The sequence below is a fragment of the Solea solea genome, chromosome 13 (genome assembly GCF_958295425.1).
Source record: "Solea solea chromosome 13, fSolSol10.1, whole genome shotgun sequence".
NCBI lineage: Eukaryota > Metazoa > Chordata > Actinopteri > Pleuronectiformes > Soleidae > Solea > Solea solea.
Window position 1 is genome coordinate 24,483,526 of NC_081146.1, and position 21,215 is coordinate 24,504,740.

The following is a 21,215-nucleotide window of genomic DNA, read 5'->3' on the forward strand; positions in this document are numbered from 1 at the left end:
CAGCAAAGTTATTCAGATAATAAGGTTTCTCTCAATAACAGCGCACACGCAGATGAAGTCAATTTGCAGCTCGAACACGGAACATAAAAGGCCACGTTCATTAATGGGGATTATTGGGTCGTATTTTGTGGAGGTTAATGAGGGAGACAGAGGGGATGGAGTGAATGCTTTCTTTTTGTTTGCCTTCTGTGAATCAAACTGCATCATAAAATACGCAAACGTGTAGGGATTTACATCTCACATCGCCATGGAAATGAGCTATTAACCGTCCTCCATTCATGTAGGTGGCCACACAGAGTTATATAATACAACATATAATTGAATATGCACACGCGAGGTTATAAACTTAGTTTTAACTAAAAAAAATATCTAACATTACTGTCAAACACCAATATTTGTAAGAACTCCTTATTTTCAGTTGCATTTACACGAGGACCACAACGATTATTTGATTATTAATCAATGACTAAATTAACCGTCAGCAATTAAAACAACTTTTCTTCTTAAATTCTGGGGTTTTTTTGCTCCTTAAAACAAAGAAAAGCATCCAAACTGAATCATTTCAGTTTGTCATCATCATCCGATCGACATTTTCCATTTTATGGACCAAAGAAGACTTCGATTCATCGAGAAAATAACCGTCACGTTATTCCGTTGTGAAAGTAATTGTTAGCTGAAAGAAAGTACTGATACATGCTAATGGAATAATTAGTTAAAGGTTTGTGACCCCCAAAAAACAAACACGAGAGAGATTAACATTTATTTATTTTTTTGTCTAGTTAAGAGAAGTAATTTCCCTCGTTTCAATCATTAAATGTTAATTAAGCACCATATTTGCATGAAATGCTGACGCTGCACGGTAATTATCCGGCAAAATGAATGTCTTCATTATACGTTAATTACCTCCTTGACTTTAAAATGTTTTCCGGAACCTTAAAGGATGCATTAGAGTGAGGGAGGGAGCGAGGGAGGAAGCAAGGGAACGAGGGAGGAGGGGAGGACTCAATCTTCATGGCTTGATGTGGTCGTGGAGAAAACCTCTAGAGTTACTATGTTCCATCTGTGTGTGTGTGTGTGTGTGTGTGTAAATGTGTCGATTCATCAGTATCACGTGGAAAATGACGTTTTAGTGTTTTCACAAAACACAAATAAATGAATGTTTAAATGGTTAAAGGGCCCTTGTATCGGATTTATGGGACATTATTAGCTGGAATTAAATATCATAATTAAAATTACAATTTTATTATGATGTGTGTAATTAACTAAAATTAAGAACTGCTTGTGATTTTATTAGCTTTGAATTCAAGTTAAAATCCACAGTGGGGAGTGACGGGATGCACTGCAACAACAGCGTGATAACTCCAAATTTCACGTTAAAAATGTATGCAAATGGTAGAAGTGGAATATCACATGATATGCTTTAAAAAATAATTATAACGATCTAATTATCAGTAATTTCACTGTATTTTTCACTGTATTATTGGCTCAATAAAAGTGTAAAATACTCTGAATTACCACTGAAATACTATTACTCATTAACTCCACTGATTACTGTATAGAGCTGTAATAGTTTTAATTGGCTACTGATAAATTATCTAATGTTTTAATCTGATTAATTGGACTGTAACAGGAAGTTTGATTCCATTATATGACCAGGATGTTACCATATAACTTGTAATAGATCAGAGTTAAATATGATCATTTAAATGGATTTAAAAGTTGCTCCAAGAAAATCCACTGATATTTGCCTGCATTTCTATGTATACAGTGACGGAGGTCATGTCACCGTAGCAACCGTGTGAGCGTCGCATTCACTCCCCCACTTTGCCTTCTCAACATTTAATAACACAGTGTGTAACACGTGAAGGGGTAAATCACTCCGTTAAAGATAACGTAACTGATAGAAAATGACAGAATCGTCATGGTTTTTTAAATGAAATTGTCAGATTTATGCTTGAACGTGTGAAAGAAACAAACAAACAAAACAGACCCTAGAGCTGACAGGCTTCAACGTGTCAATTGCGGTTAATTAAGGGCCAAAATGATATGTTATTTTCTTCCAATTGCCTCAATCACATGTGGTCTGTGTGTGTCGGTAGGCATCACACTTCTTTCGGAAACAGCTGGTTATTATGGTGTAGTGTGTAAGCCACTCAAAGAAAAAAGGCTGTGGATTTATCACTGAATCAGGAAGTGAAGCTGCTGTTTACATATGTTAACGCTGCAGCCTGTGCAAATACTGTTGTATTAACATTGTTTTTATTATTTATCTTCAGGCTTATAATAATCAAATCAATCTAAGAGTCCATAAAGTTCATAAAGTAACTTTCTTTGCACTCATTTGATTCTCAATCAAGATAAACTAAACATTGCTGTCTTAACTTTTATTATATTTTTAACTGTGGGCTGAGTGGAGGAGGGAGGGCGAGGTGGGGGCGTGGCCTGGTAGTGAACTCTGAGTTTGTCAATCACTCACAAAGCACTTAAAAGCGTCAGAGAGAGAAAAACGACAAAGTGACAGTTATAAAAGGGGGAGGAGTCTGGGACTGTATCAGTGACCTAAGAGTGGACCACGAAAGCCAATGGCACAATTTCAATACATTAGCTGGTGTTTCCCCAGAGAGGAAGTAGATAAAACCATATCATTTCAAAATTAATCATCACATAAACATGACTAAGTACACACACACACACACACACTGGTTCACTGGTGCATCCACATCGTGCAGAGCAGCCCTTTAATCTTCTGTCTGCATGTGGACATATTCAGAACTGCAAGTCTCTCTTTTAAAACCAAGGTCACATCTGTTCAAGTGTTATGGAAACAAAACAATAAAAAAAACATCTTATTCATCTTCTTTTTAGGTTGATAACAAATGGTGCTAAATATAAGCAGAGTCATGTACAGATGTGTTAGTGCCCTAAAAAAACGCTGACTGGACTAAAAAAAACAACAACAACAACAAACAGAGCAAGGAGCTTCAAACTTCACCCCGCCCCTTTTCGCCTGCATGTCCCTTGACCTTGGCTTTGTTTGGGTCGTGTGTTGAAATGTTATAAATAGCTTCTGTGCCGCTGTGCTGCTCGCAGAAGAGAACGTGGCTCGAAATACAAATTAGCAGCACAGACTCTGACTTTGCTGAAGATCCTTTCTTTTTAGGCCAAACACGATGGAAAAGGATGGAAAGTTGTGATCACCGTTGCTATGATTCTCCTACGATGACGTCGACGTGATGTGTTCATGGATGAAAGGAAGAGTTTGACAGGGAGGATCAACAGCACTCCTGCACACATATAGAACTTTTTACTTTCACTTTGACTTCAGACAGCTTCATGTCAGACCACTGTGTGTTCATGTATGTGATATAACAAGGTATAAGTGAGCCTTGAGGTACATTTCATTACAGGAAGTGACAAGAATAAGAGTACACATTACCTAACGTCTAAGGTTGACACACGCTGCCTAACATTGCCCAGCCTGCATGTCCATGTGGGCCCCATGGGGATTATATTCAGGCTCCTAAGTGGGTTTGTCCATGGTTTCCACCCACGTTTGCCCACTTCAAGCTCACACTAGCCACTTCATACCCTTTCCAGGCCACTTGGGTACTGGAAAGTGGGTACCCAGTCTGGTTTCAGTCTGTGGTGCACTCACTCTCTCACATTCAGGGTATGAATATGACATCATTACATGTTGTTGTTTCTCTCTTGTCTATGTACAGAGCCTTGATTTGATTGTGATTTGGCACTAAAACAAAGCTAATCTTCAACTTAAAGCAGTGAGGTACTTACAATAATAATAATAACAATAACAACAACGACAATAATAATAATAATAATAATAATATACTAATAATAATATACTACTACTACTAATAATAATAATGATAATAATAATACAAATTATAACAACAACAATAATAATAATAATAATAATAGTGTTATTAATATTATTATTATTATTATTATTATCACCGTCATTTTAATAATAATAATAATAATAATAATAATAATAATTATTATTATTATTATTATTAATAATAATAATAATAATAATAATAGTAATCGTAATGCTAATAATACTACTACTACTACTACTACTACTACTAATGATAATAATAATAATAATAATACAACTACTACTACTACTACTAATAATAATAATAATAATTACACTACTAATAATAATAATGATAATAATTATAACAATAATAATAATAATAATAATAATAATAATAATAATTATTATTATTATTAGTGCTTGTTGCCCCCTGATGGCCATTAGAGAGAGTGCAGGTTTTAGACAATTCCACATTGGCTTAACTTTCTGGACCTGGAAACTCCATCCTTCTCCTGGTGACAGTCATGTAAATATTGACTGAACACAAGATAATCCCTCTGAGTTTTGGACCTGAACACTAAACTTATTAATTCATTTGATTGCTTTATTTAATGAACTACCCCTTCAAAAGAAAACAGACGATACAGTGACTGTATTTATAATGACTCGACAGTCTTACTCACACTGAAGTAGAATTGTCTGGGAACCTTTCATCGGCTCAGTGTTACGTGTCAGGGGTTTTATAAAATAGGTCACATGATTCCCTGCGGAATGCGGCCCTAAAGCAACCTCATTTTTCTTTTTTTTTTTTTTTTGATGATCTAATAATTACTAATTGCCCCCGGCTCGCTAATCTCTCTTGGTTCTTTGGAGGCGAGGGCAACACAGATGGTCCATAATGGTGTCAGTGCGTCCGCGGCATATGTGAACGTGTTTACGATACGAGGTGACACAATACGACGTGACACTGCCTTGTCAGTGCTCTGTGTGTGTGTGTGTGTGTGTGTGTGTCAAAGTGGACCACGTTAATGTGTCACCGACAGACCAGCCGAGTGGAAACGGAGGGAAATCCAGTCGGATCAGCACAACAGTTTGGGAGCAGACGCCGAGGACGTCGCAAGGAAAGCCCTTAAAATAGCTGAGTGAGACAGAGGTGGAGGATGAGGGAAGAGGGAGAAAGTGAGAGGGACGATCGTAGAGGACCCGCGGACACTGAGTCAGGCGATACAAACACAGGCACAGAGCCGTGATAATAAATCAGTTATTGCAACTATGTTCATAATCCACTAAGTAGTTTAAGGGATTTTTAAACAACTTTTTCAGCCTCTGAAATGTGAAAATGTTCTGCTTTCTTTGCTCCATGAAACGAATATCTACATTTTAAACAACTGCAGCTATGACTGTAGCTTTCCGTCACCCTATAATTAAACCACTGTCCTTATCCCAGTATACAAGCACTAGTAGAGAACTGATTTATTGAATTAAGCATTCAGCTCCACGTGACTGCTTTTTTCTCTTTATAGCCGTGTTTTATTTTCATGTCTGCAGCGACGCCTCCATCGTTAACTTCACAACTAAACAGAAGAAGTGGATTCGACCGCAAAAAGTCTTCAGACGGTTTTCACCTTTGTGGCCTAATCCTACTCGAAATCATGATTTTGGCTTTTTGTGAACATTTCCCCGTTATTGAAAATGCTTCTTCTGTCAAGCAAATCACAAGTCACAGCTGCTGCTGTTCATTGCACCACGCAGCTCCAATTGTCCTGAATGAGTAACGCTATGTTGAAAGACAGATATTCAACACAATTGTAGTAGTTACAGAAGCACTGCCAGAAGGTAGAATCTGTGTGTGTGTGTGTGTTGTCATAATAGAAGCTGGAGCTTGAAGCTGACACAGCATAAATTCCGTCTCCTCGTCCATCCAAAAATGCACCAGCCTAGATTTCTCCATGTTTTTTTTGCTCTCGCCTTTTTTTCTTGTATTTCCAGGTCAGGGAGGAGAAGTGTTCTTTGTGCCGAGCGTCTGGACATGCAGCAGTAAACCTTCAGTCAGACTAACACGTCTCCATGTCTTGTTTTTGTATCTGATTTTATTTATACTAACGCAGCGATAAACCAAAGTGTTGTAATTACATTTTAAATTGCTGTAAAGTGTACATGATAAGAAAGAAAGATGGCGTTTGAATGTGTTATTTTGTAAATGTGTTCGTTTTATTTCATAAATGTGTTCATTGATGTCGATGGATAATCACACACATTGAGAGAGAGCCCTTATGACATGAAGTGATTTAAGGTTTGGGTGTATAATAATAATAAGTGCATTTCAACATTTGGGTACAAACAAGAGGTAGAAGTAAGTAAGTGCTTCAAGTAAGCCAAGTGGCTTCAAGTGGTGTATAAAGTGTTTTTTTTTTTTTCGTCGTCGTCTTAGTCGAGGTAAAGTCGAAAGAGATGTGTTTTAATGTCAAGTAAAAGTACTGACAGATTAAGAGAAAAGTGAAGAGCCACATAACAGAAAGTAAAGTTTAAAAAATGTAAATGGACAAAACAAAAATGTCTAAAATCCCAAAATAATAATTATGAGGGTGCCACTGCACGATTTTCATTTCAAAGCGCGGCGACTGACGAATCACTCGGCTTGAAATGAACGTGGTGGAAAACAAACAGCCGCCCGAAGCTCTGATCAGCTGTGATGCTCTAATCTGTGCTGCTGTGAACGGTGATAGTAGCAGCGAGAGGAGTAAACGCTCGCATGGAGCTCTGCATCACTGCCGTTGCTATGCGACCACACTCTTATTGTAAGGAGGCTGAGGATTATGTTGCTGAAAATCAACATGGCTGAGGGAAGTGAAGGAAAGTTCAGGGCGTGAATGTCGGCAAACACGTGTTTTTTAAGAGATCTGATCCTGTGTCCATGTTCCCTGAACTCTCACTTACCCCAGTGTGGCTGACTGAATTATAGTCTTATACCCACTTATTTTCAATGCCAGTCTTTTTTCTTTTATATTATATTTTTTTATTATATATGCTGAACTAACTAAGCTGAATAAACCATTTAAAATTCCATTTAAGTCGAAATCAGCATTTCTCATCACAAGGTCTTCGGACAAAGACGATGAAAAACCACAATGTTTATGCTGTGGCAGAGTTTTGTTAAAAAAAAAAAATCAGTCAGATTAGTCCGAACTGCTGCAGGAAGGTTAAAAATAAACTCAAATGTCCATGAAATGAACATTTATAATAAGTCTTGCTGAAATCATCCTCGGGCCTCATTTTAAAGTTCAGTAGAAGCAAAGACGAGACGTCAGCAGTTTAAGTTTGGTTATATCCGCCGGGTATTATCTAAAGTGACAGTCTATTTAGCGCACTGCTACCTCCTTTTTTTTCTGCTACTATCCCCTGACTGTAATTTTGTAAGGAAACAAATTTTGTGTCTGGGAACAAAAAAAAACATAAAGAAGGCAAAGTTTGACTGAAAACTTTTGCCCTGATACTCTCTTGATTTGTGCGGCTCAGACTGCTGAGACCTCGTCTGAGCTCCTGTATTAGCTTTCCACACAAAACCAGGATTTCATGTCTCATCGCTCACTCGCCTCCAGGGTCTGCAATAAAGTGACCACTAACTTCCTCAGTGTTTACGCGGCCATTTGAAAATCGGCATCAGCATCTCCTTTAAAAGCACAATATGTAATATCTGCTGTCGGGGGGGTCATGGGAATTGTTGTACTCACCACCAGGAAAGCTTTGGTGTAAGAATGCGAAGATCTCATGTTTCACAGAATCAGGGTTAACTTCTTAACCTAAAGTTCTCTTTCAACATTCATTTTTATGAATCTTACAATGGACACGCCCCCTTATAGAGGACAGTGTGAGGGGCGGGTCCCATGGTGATGGTGAAATATCATACCCGTGTGTCAAAGACCCTGGAATTATGATGTTCTGATTTAAAGATACTTATTTGGATTTGACGCCAACTGATTTCAGCTCAAAATACAAAAGTGACGCAATTGCATTTTGATCATTTAGACTTTTGTTAGAGCGTGATACCAAAGTGTTAACGTGTGATTTTAAACGTCTGCGTGCTCACCCATCTCAGGATGGTGCCGTCCCTCAACAGGAACGCTGACTGTCCGCCGCAGTAGCTTGTTCCTGTGAGACTCTGAGCGCCTTTCGCGCATCAGCAAAGGGTGTACCTGCAACACACAGAGAGTAACAGGTCAGTACACACAAATACACACACTGAAGTACTGTATCCTCAGCGTCTGTGAATAAACAGTTTCTTTAGTAGTAGAATTCCAAAATCACAGTAAATATCTACTTTTAGAAGCCAAGTGAATAGAAAATCAGCTACTAAATAAATACACAAATGAAGTTACATCATTTAAAGTCACTCACTTTATTCAATTAAAAGTAATTTCAAGGCACTGATTCCCAAAGACTGGGTCAGGACCCACAAATGGGTCTCCAGAGATTTTTAAGGGTCCTTAAGCAAATTAGCCAAATTTTCCAAATCTTTTAGTGAAGATTTACGTGTATGAGTTTTAATTAACATGCATAAAATTCAATTTCCGAGAGCAAATTGTGTGCGACGTAGCCAACAATTTAGACTAATATTTGTAACACTTCATATTATTTTGAATTGGTAAATAAATTATTTCCAAGAGATGTTTAGTAAATGAATTAATTAAAACTTAACTGTATGCATATTTATTTAAAACCTACCACACAAAAATATCTTAAATAAAAGTTTGGCTAATTTCTTTGGGGACCAAAATAATTTTCAAGCGACCCATCTGTGGGTCCCGACCCAGTCCTTGGGACTCACTGCATTAACCAATTAAAAATGGCATGACGTGTTACAGATATGGCTGTACATAAGTCACCACATTGTACGCAGATTCGCTCTTGTCGTGATATTTAATTTAGATTTGGCGCACAATCGTTTTGTTATCTTTTAAAAAAAGTGGGTCAGAATGTAGAAACTCTAGTTAATCTGGTCAGAGATAAGCCAGATTTTTGAAAACTTCCACATCATCCACTGCAGTCCATGCACTAATGTAAAATAACTGTATAGACAGATATTATATTAAAAATATAAAGTGTGTTCCACAAGTCCCATTGTCCCTAAATTCATAAAAATGTAACCTGAGGGAAAGTGAGTGTGTGGATGTGCTGCACTAATCAGACGCACAGGTCCTTTTGAAACATCACAGTTAAAATACGGCATACACTGTAAAAAAAAAAAAAACACTATAAAACACTATAAATCTTAAGCACTGAGCGTCATTTTAAAATAACCGTGACGTACAAAAACCAACGTCTGAGATCTATTTGTAAAACAATGGATCAAATGTCATTATCACCCGACAACGATTCTGCTCAACACATATTATTTGGTCTCATCCCACAAACTTCACACTTCTCGACCCTGTTCTCAGCAAATGATCTCAGATACTCACAAAAAAACCTCCACATCTTTTATTATTCAGGACAAACTGGAGACAAAAACAAGGAGTTCACATGGTTTCAAGAGATGTTTCCACACACACAAAAGAATGCTGGAGTGTATATTCCAGGCCTGTATGTGGCGCTATAATGCCGTTAAACTCAAAACACAAGAAGAAAAAAAAAGACGACGATGGCGACAACGAATGCAAGAGTAATAGAAATGGTTGTTATTGTATTTTATTCCAACTTTAACCTTTATTTAACCAGATAAAGTTCCAATGAGATCAAGAGGCGACCTGGCCAAGCAGTCAGCAACACACGTCAAAATAAATAATAAATAAGTTCAAAAGATTTCAAACAATAAATTAAACAATAAATTAATTTAAGAATTCAAAACAGTAATGGCCATTCTCCACTGGGCCGTGCCGTGCCGTGCCGTGCCGTGCCGTGCCGTGCCGTGCCGTGCCGGTGGAACAACGCCATATTAACCAAAAACATAGACGCATGGATTCTCGTCGTCTAACGTTTAAGACAGAACGCAAAGTGAGACTAGTTCAGATTTGTTCACTCTGAGACCAATTTTTCCAAAAGAAATAACCTGAAAATCCCCGGCGCTCCTAGTGGTGGTGTTTGTGAGATCGGATTAACATCCTCTTCATCACTACCGCACAATACGATCTAAATTATAAAATAAATATTGATTGAAAAACGAGGGATGCATGCGATCGGTATCAGGTAATATTGGATTTTCCCCCCCTGATATGACTAATGACTAAAACAGCCAATAAACTGCTCTCTACAATTTAACAGATTATCTGCTGCTACAGAAGAGACTCGACGACCTCTGGAGTTTAGTGCAGGGAAAAAAAACACGTACATGTAACGGTTAAAAAAAGAGAGGAGATCCCTGCAAAGCCAAAAATAAGCCACTCTGATATGACTTTACTTAGATTTATTCACGGGTGAACGGCTTTGCTTTTGCCGCGGGGAAAGTGCATTGTTCGCTCGTTCACTCATGAATGAATCTAAATTAAAGTCGGCGTGTGGTGCAGTGATTTAGCAACTCTCGGTGAATTGGCAAATCGGTTATCGGCAAAAAAAAAAAAAAGGTCCAGTGTGGTGTATTCCTGTAGAGAAAAGACTCAAAATCTACATTATTAAAGTTGTACGTAAGAGATGAGATCATCCTTTCTTAGTCCCACGAGGATATTTGCCATGTTGTTAGTTGGACAACACTGAGGTCCAACCAACCACGAGCATGTTTTAGCTTCCAGTCATGATGTTTCACCATGTTTACTTGTGAAATATCTAAAGTTAAAGGTCCACGTACGTAAGTAGAGCATTTTACCCTCAGGTTGTAAACAACAAACAATGACTGCACTTGGGTGATAAAACCAGGTTTTTCTTTATTCTGCAGCTCAGACCAGAGCAGTGAGGTGTGTGAACGATCTGGGGTTCTAGAGTATAAAGAGTTTATTTCCTCTGTCCATTTCTGTCGCTCCAGATGTTTGAAAAGTGAAGCGCGACATAGAGAGAGTATAGTAGAGTGTGTGTGTGTGTGTGTGTGTGTGTGTGTGTGTGTGCCCCTTTGAGACCCGGCGTCTGACACAAATGTAAACTGTTGGCACATGAAAAGATGGCGGTGTGAACACAGAGAGACAGAGAGAGACAGAGAGAGAGACACAGAGAGAGACAGAGAGAGAGACAGAGAGAGAGAGACAGACAGAGTCGCTGGTGGTGTTAAACTGCAGCGAGCGCGGCAGGACAGAGCAGCCTCAGGGGCTTTGGAGCGAAGCCAACAACAGTGAAGGACGCCGGCAGGTCACAATGAGCCATATGTACCACAAGACCACGGAGCCAGTGTCCCTCACTCTGAAGAGCCTCTGTGAGGATGAGAGCATGTCACTGTGTGTGTGTGTGTGTGTGGGTGCCAACATCTGTGAGTGTGTGTACAAAAACAACTACTTTGTGTGTGTGTGTGTGTGTGTGTGTGTGTGTGTGTGTGGGTGCCAACATCTGTGAGTGTGTGTACAAAAACAACTACTTTGTGTGTGTGTGTGTGTGTGTGTGTGTGTGTGTGTGTGGGTGCCAACATCTGTGAGTGTGTGTACAAAAACAACTACTTTGTGTGTGTGTGTGTGTGTGTGTGTGTGTGTGTGTGCATCGTCACGGGGGCACATAAAAGTTTAATGCAGACACTGCTCCACTTCAAGTGACTGATATTCTCCACAGCCACTGTGGCACATGAACATACACACACACACACACACACACACACACGTTTGTACAGCTATTCTTCTCAGGACTCTGCACTGACTTCCATTCATTTGGACCGCCTACACGACAGTGTTAACCATAAGGTTAACCGTCCTAAGGTCTCCCTTAGGACGACTGGTCCTGAAAAGTGTTTATGCGAGATAAAAAAAAAGGTCCTATGAGGTCACAAATACAAGTATAGTACAGGAGTCGACATAATGGATTTCCGGGCCCCTTCCCTTAACTTTAACCATCACAAATAAATGCCTTATCGAAACCCTTAAAGTCACCATTTAGCTTTGTATTACTAGAATAGGGGGAGTAACGCAACCTCAGTTTCCCCTGAGTCGAGAAATATCTTCATTCTTTTCTTTGTTACATGCTCAGCAGTGACACTTGGTCCGAGGCTTGAAACTGCATCGACGGGACCTCATTCCCAGAATGTAAACTTGACTCTCAAAGAGCGCTTTAAAGTTTAGAGGATCAACCAAAAATGTCGTGAAAAACACAGGTTTGTCCTCACAACCTCCACACACACACACACACACACACACACACGCACACTCATAAATGTGTGTGTCTACAATAATCTCGTCAGAGACTCCACGTCACAGCATCTTCATCTGACTTAATCAGGGACGAGCGCCGTAAATCATCGGCGGCGCATGTGATTACTCGTGCGACCTGAGTGAACAGAAACCGCGCAGAAATGTGCTGCTTTCCTGGCGCCGACGCACGCCGCTGCTCGTGGTGATGAAATTACGGCACGAGAAAAGAAGAAAAACAAACACGTTATTAAGCAGCGGCATCCATTCTTTATGAGTTCACCGTGTGTTTCCTCTTTCGCTGCTGCAATCATATTTTTAATTTGATATTTTTTTGTTGTGGTACGACATTTGTTTGCAACTAAAATTAAAGAAAAAAAAAGATAATCCTCTGAATCAAGGTCAGAAATCAGATCATTGAGTAAATAAGACGACCAATCACAAACTAGTTTCCCCCCCCCGGCACACTAGAGGCGGGCTTAATGCGATTACGACCGAGCAGCTTCTGATTACATCCAACATGGCGTCCACAGAAGACTCAGGTGTTTCTTTAATGTTACAAACAACAACAAGCACGTCTGTCGCTCTGCAAACGTCCATCAATCCACTTTCTACCGCTTTGTCCTCCACAGGAGGGTCACGGTGGGTGCCGTGCCAATCTTAGCTGACGTAGGGAGGCGGGATACAACCGGGACAGTTCGCAAGTCCATCGCAGGGACACATATAGAGACTGTTATATATATAGAGATTGTTTTTGGACTGTGGGAGGAAACTGGAGAACCCGGAGAAAACCCACGCACACACACACGGGGAGAACATGCAAACTCCATGCAGAAAGACCCTTGTTGCTCGGACCCGGGTCTTCTTGAAAGTGGGAGGTGACTACACACTGGGAGTGGAAATCACGATACGTGTCACATGGTCCACGATTGCAATAATATCACGATTCTATGATAGACAATTTATCGCGAGACAAAAGCTCCACGTGCAGGATTTCTCCATCACGTAGCGTCCTCCCTCCTCTTCAGCCCAGGTCACTTCTACCCAAGTTTCCCTTCATTCATTTGAGCAGCGCCGCCGTGAGGAGACGTGAAGCAGCGCCGCCCGGCGACTGAAACTGACATGAGTTGAGAGAAAGGACGACGATAGACTTAGACCCAGACTTTACACCGTGTCCGGACTCGTACTCAAAGGAGAATGAAATGCATTCTGACTCCAAGGCTCCGTGTCACTGGTCAAGTAATCCGTACCCATTTAAGACCAGTTCTCGAGACCTGTCCCTGCTGCTGTCTGGGGTTACAATAAAATAAGATAGCACAGAGACACCAAACTTCAGTCTGAATCTATGCTCTTTATTTCACCATGTTTAATCCAAGTCGTGTCACAGTGCACAGAGCTTTTCTTTAATTCTCTGGGCCAGATTAAAACAGCAGCAGCGAGTGGAGAGTGGACAGTGGACAGTCTCTTCTATCTAATTGAAAATGCTTTAGTGCCAATGAGTGACACTAAACCTGAATTAAGCTCCCATTCCGACCAACTCTCCATTGATCAGGAGCACAAATAAAGTCCCGGCTGCACACTGACGCTTTATTGCGACAACGACGCTTTATGGCGTTTCTAAATATACGCGATGAACAAAGTGGTTTTTGGCGAAACACGTCTGAGCTACGGCATCAGAGGCGTGAGGGGAGCGGGAGTATCAGACTCATATCGCAGTTATTGAGGGAGATGTTCTGCAGGGTTACAGCGATGCTTCACTCTGTCATCACATTTTTCCCAGCTGTTGCCATGGAATCCAGAGGAGACACCGTTTTTTTCCTCCGGCATTTTCACAGTTGAGAGGAAAAAGCTGAGGTTTGCGTAGATTCACACCTCAAACGTGTGACTGTGTCCAGAAAGCGATAAAACCATGTTAACATTGTTCTAGTTGAGTTGAGGCTACACCACTTGCTCCGATATGGTAAATGGCCTTAATTACATCAACTTGAACAGGGACAAATCCTGCGGTGCAATTCATCACTGACAACTTGAGTCACGCAAAGAGACTCCTCAGACAACTGAAGGCTATATTTACCCCGTACACGGGGAGTGGGGGGGTTGTTTGTACAGCTGGAGATGTGACATAACACCAGCTCTGGGGTTTCGCCATGAGTGGGCACAGGAGGAGAAGTAACTATTTCACTTAGTGCACAATAAAGTGCTGAAATAAACGTCTTTAAAAGGCCTGGCATGGTGCCTCCTAGAGCATCCATTAAGGCCCACCTGTGGCAGGAAACCTTCATCTCAGTGTCAGAGCGACGTGGTCCTGAAAAGGTAAACTTTAACTAAATGTTTTTTTTACCGCAAGAAAACTCGCTCATCTGTTGCAGGACAAACTTGTGTTTCCTCCACATCAGAGCAAAACGTGGAGCTGCGTCAAATTCTATCGTTTAATCCGAACATATGACACACATTTACCCACAATGCCCTGCGGTTGAATTAGAAGGGCTGGTGTGAAGGCAGCTAGAGAAAGTGAGGACTGGCAGGTCACCGTCAGTGTGTTAGTCTGGAGTTAACATGTTAGTCTGAGTAAAACATACTAACATACCGAGATTATTCCATTCAAAGTCAGATTACGCCTGCATGTGCACGCTTAAACAGAATGGACTCGGACTTCGCGCCCTGCGCATGCACCAAAATGTTCCTTTGACCCGGAAGTAGAAGGAGGCGACGAATAAACTGTACTCAGAAAAGAACGAACAACAGCTGTGCAGGTGACACGATACAGCGCCACCTATGGAGGCGGAGTCAGGTGCACACTAAAGGTCAATAAATCGCATCAAGACAATTCATACAGAATCTATCTGACTCTAAATTGGACCATAATTCCGTAAATAGACATCGTGAAAGACCTGACACTAGACACAGAGACTCATGAGGAAAATGTTTGTAAGTATAAATCAGGTGAGACAATAGTTCTTATTTCTTTCATATATTTACAAACTGACTTTGTTTCACAACCAGTGGCCATTCAAGAGATCGCAGGTCTCAGACTACGTCCATGTTGTCTCGCTGTATATTACAAATAGACACAATCTCTGGGTCTGGAATATGAAGCTTTTGTTACTAGTTACTATGTCACTTATGTATATTTGTAAGGATTTCTGGACTAAATGATTTGATTATGAAAATACTATACTATACTACTATATTACTTTATAATAAATGTGATATTATAATAATAATATAATAAAGGGACTCCTCCTCCTCCTCCTCTTCCTCCTCCACCTGCAGTCTCATGATATTTCACTAACTCTTACACTTCTTACACAGTTAAACTCGACTTGATTCTGGATTTCAGTCAGCGACTGTGCCGCACCGTTGGAGACAGACACCAACTCGGGTCAGGGTGGAAGAGGAAGAAGAGGGGGAGGAGGCACGGGGGAGAGGAGGGGAGACGGAGGGGAAGGCAGTGCCATTGATCAGGAAAAGGAGGAGGGTGTTTTTGTTCGACTTGGCAGGTTGAGTTGAGCGATGCTGCAGGCTGGTTGGCCCATATGTCACTACTGCTTCCTCAAGCCCAGCGGTGAGAAGCAGAGGAATATGGGGGGACATGTGTGTGTGTGTGTGTGTGTGTGTGTGAACTTGTATTTGCTGCCTCTTTAGGACTCTTTCTGGCATAAACACTGACCTTGTCAGGACTCTTAGTCCTCATGGAGAGCAAAACCTGGTCACAATGAGGCAGAACTTCATTTCTGAGGAACTTTTCGGGCTAAGATTTGAATTGCGTTTAAGTTAAGTTAAGTTAAGTTAAGTTAAGTTAAGTTAAGTTAAGTTAAGTTAAGTTTTATTTAGACCAACCAAATGAATGGAAGTCGACACCATGTCCTGAAAAGAATAGCTGCACAAACCTGTGTGTGTAATGTGGTGCAATCCATTATTTCTTAACAGGGCAGTAAATGACGATGCTGGGTGTCTGACGTGCGCACACACACACACACACACACACACACACATGCACACACGCACACGCACACACACACACACGCGCGCACACACACACACACACACACACAGTCCCGAGCATCATGATAATTGTCCGTGTTTGCCAAAAACACATTCTGTCCTTCAGACCATCAGTGACGTCCTTTTAGGGACAGATGTTCCTCCTCCTCCTCTTCCTCTTCCTCCTAAACTACAGTGGTTTTCATGAAACGTTAATAAGCACAACAACAACAACAACATGGCTGACCACTTACACCCACAACTCATTCATCTATTGTTTTAACAAAACAAAGATGACTGTGATTATTCGTTGCATTATTAAAGGGACTTCTATGTAAATAATATTCATTTGCAGTCATTTTTATCGTGTTCCATTTATTCTAGGGAGGTTAAAAGAGACCCTTAACTCCTTATAGGCACATTTTTAATGATGTTATTCATGAAGTGGTATAAAGAGACTCATTACACCATAGACTTCCATTTAGTTTTGCAACCAGGTGACAGACTATGTTTCCTGCCTAGTCTGTTCTGATGTGGCGTTTATACTGACATCAACATGGTAAAGAGGAAGAGGGATGCTGCTGCTGCTGCTGCTGCTGATGCTGCTGCTGCTGCTGTTCTTTGAGCAACCCGAGCATAAATAGACAACTCCTTGCCCCACATCCCCTGTGACCTATGAACTTGTGCAGTGTAGTGAACGATAATTTGCCGGGTCCCCTGAACAAGACTCGGCAAGAATCCGTGCCACTGATAATCTGGTTTGGCGAGAATGTGAATGTGCAACGGAACTCTGATATAGAGCTGAAACGATTAATTGATAATCAAGTAATCGGTTTGAAGCTTTTTTCCTGATTAAAACACAAGTTCCGATTGTTTAAGCTTCTTAAATGTGAGTATTTTCTTCATTTCTTTGCTCTGGAGAACAAAGAAATCGTTAAAAGTGAATCATTTTGGTTTGTGGACAAAACAAGACATTTGAGAACATCATCATTTCCAGGTTTGACGAACACCGATTTTTCTGATATTTTACGGACCAAACGATTAATCAAGAAAATAATCGACAGATTAATCGATTATGAAAATAATCGTTAGTTGCAGCTCTACACGTAGGTCTTTGCTTCAAGTGAACCAAATGCAGGAAGGTAAAAGCTCTCTCTTGTTCATTGCTCATCTCGTCTTCTCCTTGACTGATTCTTGACACAGCGCCGCCTCAGGCGAGGAGGGGAATACAAACGGTCGGGTTCTTTTACTTCAAGAGCAGAGTGAACGCAGACTCGGACCCAACCGTACCGAGTCTGGCGGAGACTGATCCCGGCGTTCGTCGCATGCACAGTGAGCTGCACAAACGTCGCTCTTATACTGTTGTGCTGCCTGAACACTGCTGACGATCAGAGCGTCAGATAAATATAAATACTTCCATTCAAACACAAAACTGCGTTGGTTTATTACGCGTCGTACATGTAGATGCTAAGTGTGTGCGAGGGGGGAAAAGTTCAAACCACTCATAAGTGGTCACATCCCACAGAGAGCGACCTGGCCAGGTGCACTCCTTCTTAATAAAAATGATAAATGGCAGTGGATTTCTTTAAGGTCATCGAGATCTGGCAGTTGCTCCTTGTAAGTCGGAGGGAGACAAATTAGGCTGGAGTTTTTTCCGCTTTCTCTATACGTGCCCCCGAGGTATTAAAGAAAGAGGGGAAAAAACACATTACCCACAGGGTGAGACGGATTAATCCAAAACGCTGAGATAAAAGCCATTTAAACTCTTGTATGTACAGGACGACCTTTTGAAAAATGCTTCATTTGAGTGAGCGACACGTTTCTATTGAAATATAGTTCATCAGATATAGCAAGGACTTTGTTGTCGGGAGTTAATCGCTTTAAAACAATCAACCTCGCTGCACGCCTACGTTTATTACATAATTAATCCCCCAGACTCCCACACGACAGCCACCGGAGCGTGCTCTGCAAAGCAGAGCAGCTCATGCAGTCGCGGGTTCAGATTCAGTGTCAGCGCTGTGAAAACGGGGGCCACAGATATTCCAAAGTGAGTCAAAATGGAAACGGTACCCATGCAATCCTTGGATTTTCTTTGCTCATTCTGACACGTGTGGGCTCAACGAGGCTCGTGACCGTGAGGAGGACAAAAAGTGTCTCAGAAAAACCAAAAGCGACCGCGGAAAATGTGCTTTTCACGGGCACTTTTCACTCATCGCTTCTCAAATGGCCTTTAATGCCACAAGGCCTGAGATGAAAATGTCAAACAGTAGCATAATAACCTATTAACAACACGAAAGTCCACTTTTTTTTTGTTTTAAATTTAATTAGGAAACTTTTTACAAAACATATTGTCAACAACCTGAAATTTTGTGAGGAAAATAAGTGCAATTTCAACATGTTTACCATTTACACAACTTCTTGCAGATCACAGTGGATCTACAGAGGCCCAAAGGGAATCTGGAACTGAAAATACAGTATTCCACATTATGTTTAGAGTCTAATCATCATCCTGAGGGCCGGATCGAGGCTGGTTCTGGCCCACGGGCCGTATGTTTGACACCTCTGGTCTAAAGGATTACAGATTATGGGAAATATGTCTATAAGTAATCATTTAACATGTCATTTAAGCAACATAACTTCTGTATAATCTGTATTAATCTGTATGAAAGTGTTATTAAAATGCTCTTGAAAAGACTTAAATTAGATTCTGGGCGCTCCTTAAAAGGAGAATCCAAGTATTTTACGGTTTATTCGGTAAAAACTGCTCTTGAAACATATTTCACATTTTAAAAAAAGGATTATTATTCATTTCCTTATGTAATTCTGGCACAGTTGGTGAAGAACAGCCTGCGTGGACATGACTTGAGGGACAGGGCAGTGGTGCGTGGCAGTGTTATATGAAACTCTGTCACCTTAGATTAATTCGAGATAAGAGGACGGAGGGAGGGAGGGAGGAGGAGAGGATGTCAGGCAGCCATCCCTGCCAGCTCGCTTCCTCCCCCTACAGGACAGAAGTAGGCAGAGCAGCAGTGGTTTGGGGATTTGAGACTCGCAGATCAAAAAAGATCTCGCTGATTCGTTTGAGTCAAACAAACAGTGAGACCTCGGTTCCTCGAGACAGAGAACGTCTCTGTTGCATCTCTCTGGCGACTGTCATCCGTAAAACATCGATGATAAAAGCAAACGAATGAAATCAGGAGGAGGAGGTGAATGTAGATGTGAGGAGCACAGAGACAGGTGGCCTTCAGGAGAGCCAGAGATTCCTGAGAGGGAGGGAGGGAGGGAGGGAGAAAGAAAAGAGAGGGAGAGGAAAAAGGATTGAGAAGCCGAGATGAAGCAATTAAAATGGAGGGAGGCAGAGAGAGCACATACATGAGAGAGTGAGAGGAGGTAACAGAAGGAGGGAGCAGGAGGAGAGGTAATAATGAACGACTGATGGAGGGAATTAAAAACAAGGAACGATGAGCCGGGGAGTTCCAGCAGACGATTGGACAGGTGATGCTGAGGTCAGGGCACCGAGCACATGAAGCGAACAGGAAATCAGAGACATGAGAGGTGTGTTTGAATATGAAGAGAGTGCCACGTGAACGCCGACACAGTCAAGAGTCATGCTGCTCAAATCACTGGGTCAGAGGGTTATTGGGGCTGGAGAAGGGCGTCATTTACAGCCTCTGCTGAAATATAAGGCAGCTCCTTCACATGTGGTCAGTGATTAAAACGTCTCACGAGATACTGATAAGAAATGAAAACACAGCTGCTTCCACCTTTGCAGGTGACATACGTAGGGCACCGGTGTGTGCAGTGCTGACTTTGGCGTTGTTTGGGGAAGAATTGCAGGAGATAACTGTAAAAATATCAGGCACACATTGAACAATAGGCAGCGCACTAGTAAATTAATGTCCACAAATGGAAATAAATTGAAAGAGAGAGCGGTGTGCGTGCATGTAAGTGTGAAAGAGAGAGATGAGGAGGTGAGTGACAGGCATGAATATTTAACGTCGTCGCCGAGGTGACGGATACCAGCACGTCACTCCGTCCACAGCTGCTGGTTTATTGGCACAATTAGACAGGGATGGAGCTCTGGTTAATTGAACCGGGCTCTCCGTTCAGTCCCTCCACAGCAGCGCGGGTCTCTTATCGTGATCACAGCGCGCTCTATTCCTCTGAGTGATGACAAGCCCAAACACTATTGGCAGCCGTGCACACACACACACTTACAGTGAAGTCTGACAAAGGGGGGGTGGGGCCACATAAGGATTAATTACCTTACTGACATGCCGGCACAGCCAAACATAGGGACGCGCCTCCGTGCGGGGCCTTAAATTATCTGGCATAAGTGAATACACGCTGTATAATAAACATACTACATAAATTAGCACAAACATAAACGCAGATCACTATAAAACTCAACAATCAGTGAGATATGGAAACAAATGTACTCGAGCTCACTCCGCTTCACTAAACTGCTGACGTCTCACACTTATTTTTGGGCTTCAGACCAAATTTAAAACCATATCAGCGTCTCTATGGGCCAATAAAAGTCGTGCAAATTTGGAGGAGGTGACCTATGGATTTCAGCAGGCTGTGGTCCGTTAGAGTGGTGCTATAAATCAACACGTGCGGCTTAAACTGGGCCGTTTGGTGGAGGAGAGGAGGAGGAGTGCACATAAGTTGAAGAACAGTACCCTCTCCTGGCACAAAGAGCCAGATGAGACTGTTTATTTTTTTTTTTTTTTTTGTAGTGATGCAACCAAACTGTCTTTATGGTTTGGTTCCTCGAAGTGAATCAACATTAAAATATTTAAAAAGACTGTGAGATGTTGCCAAAAGGTTTTTTTTTCAGAATAAAACCGTTTTAAATCAGTCAGTATCATTAAATAAAGAAATAAATGTCAATTTGATCACTTGATATGAACATTGTTGGTCTGTATAAGCACATTGGACACAACTTTTCTATCGTTTATTGGACTTTGTGGTGAATACGACTATAAAATGCATATTAATGCATACGTGTGTCTGCTGGTTCGACTGTTTATCATTTTCAGCTTGTTAAGTGGAAAACGTAAACAAATGTAAACAAAACAGATGTTAGCAACTTAAGTTAATACATTTTTGTTACAACAATAACAATATTTCAGCTT

The 21,215-nt window shown here is 41.1% G+C and overlaps 1 protein-coding gene across 9 annotated transcripts in view; it reads right to left on the reverse strand.

Moving 5' to 3' along the window:
• The window catches only part of syngap1b (synaptic Ras GTPase activating protein 1b), a 156,605-nt gene that overhangs the window by 88,260 nt on the left and 47,130 nt on the right, over positions 1-21,215 (reverse strand). For all 9 annotated transcript variants that reach the window (XM_058646992.1, XM_058646989.1, XM_058646991.1 and 6 more), the window contains one exon: positions 7,929-8,034. In XM_058646992.1, the coding sequence (XP_058502975.1) occupies positions 7,929-8,034 (106 nt within the window). The remainder of the gene's footprint in view (positions 1-7,928; positions 8,035-21,215) is intronic.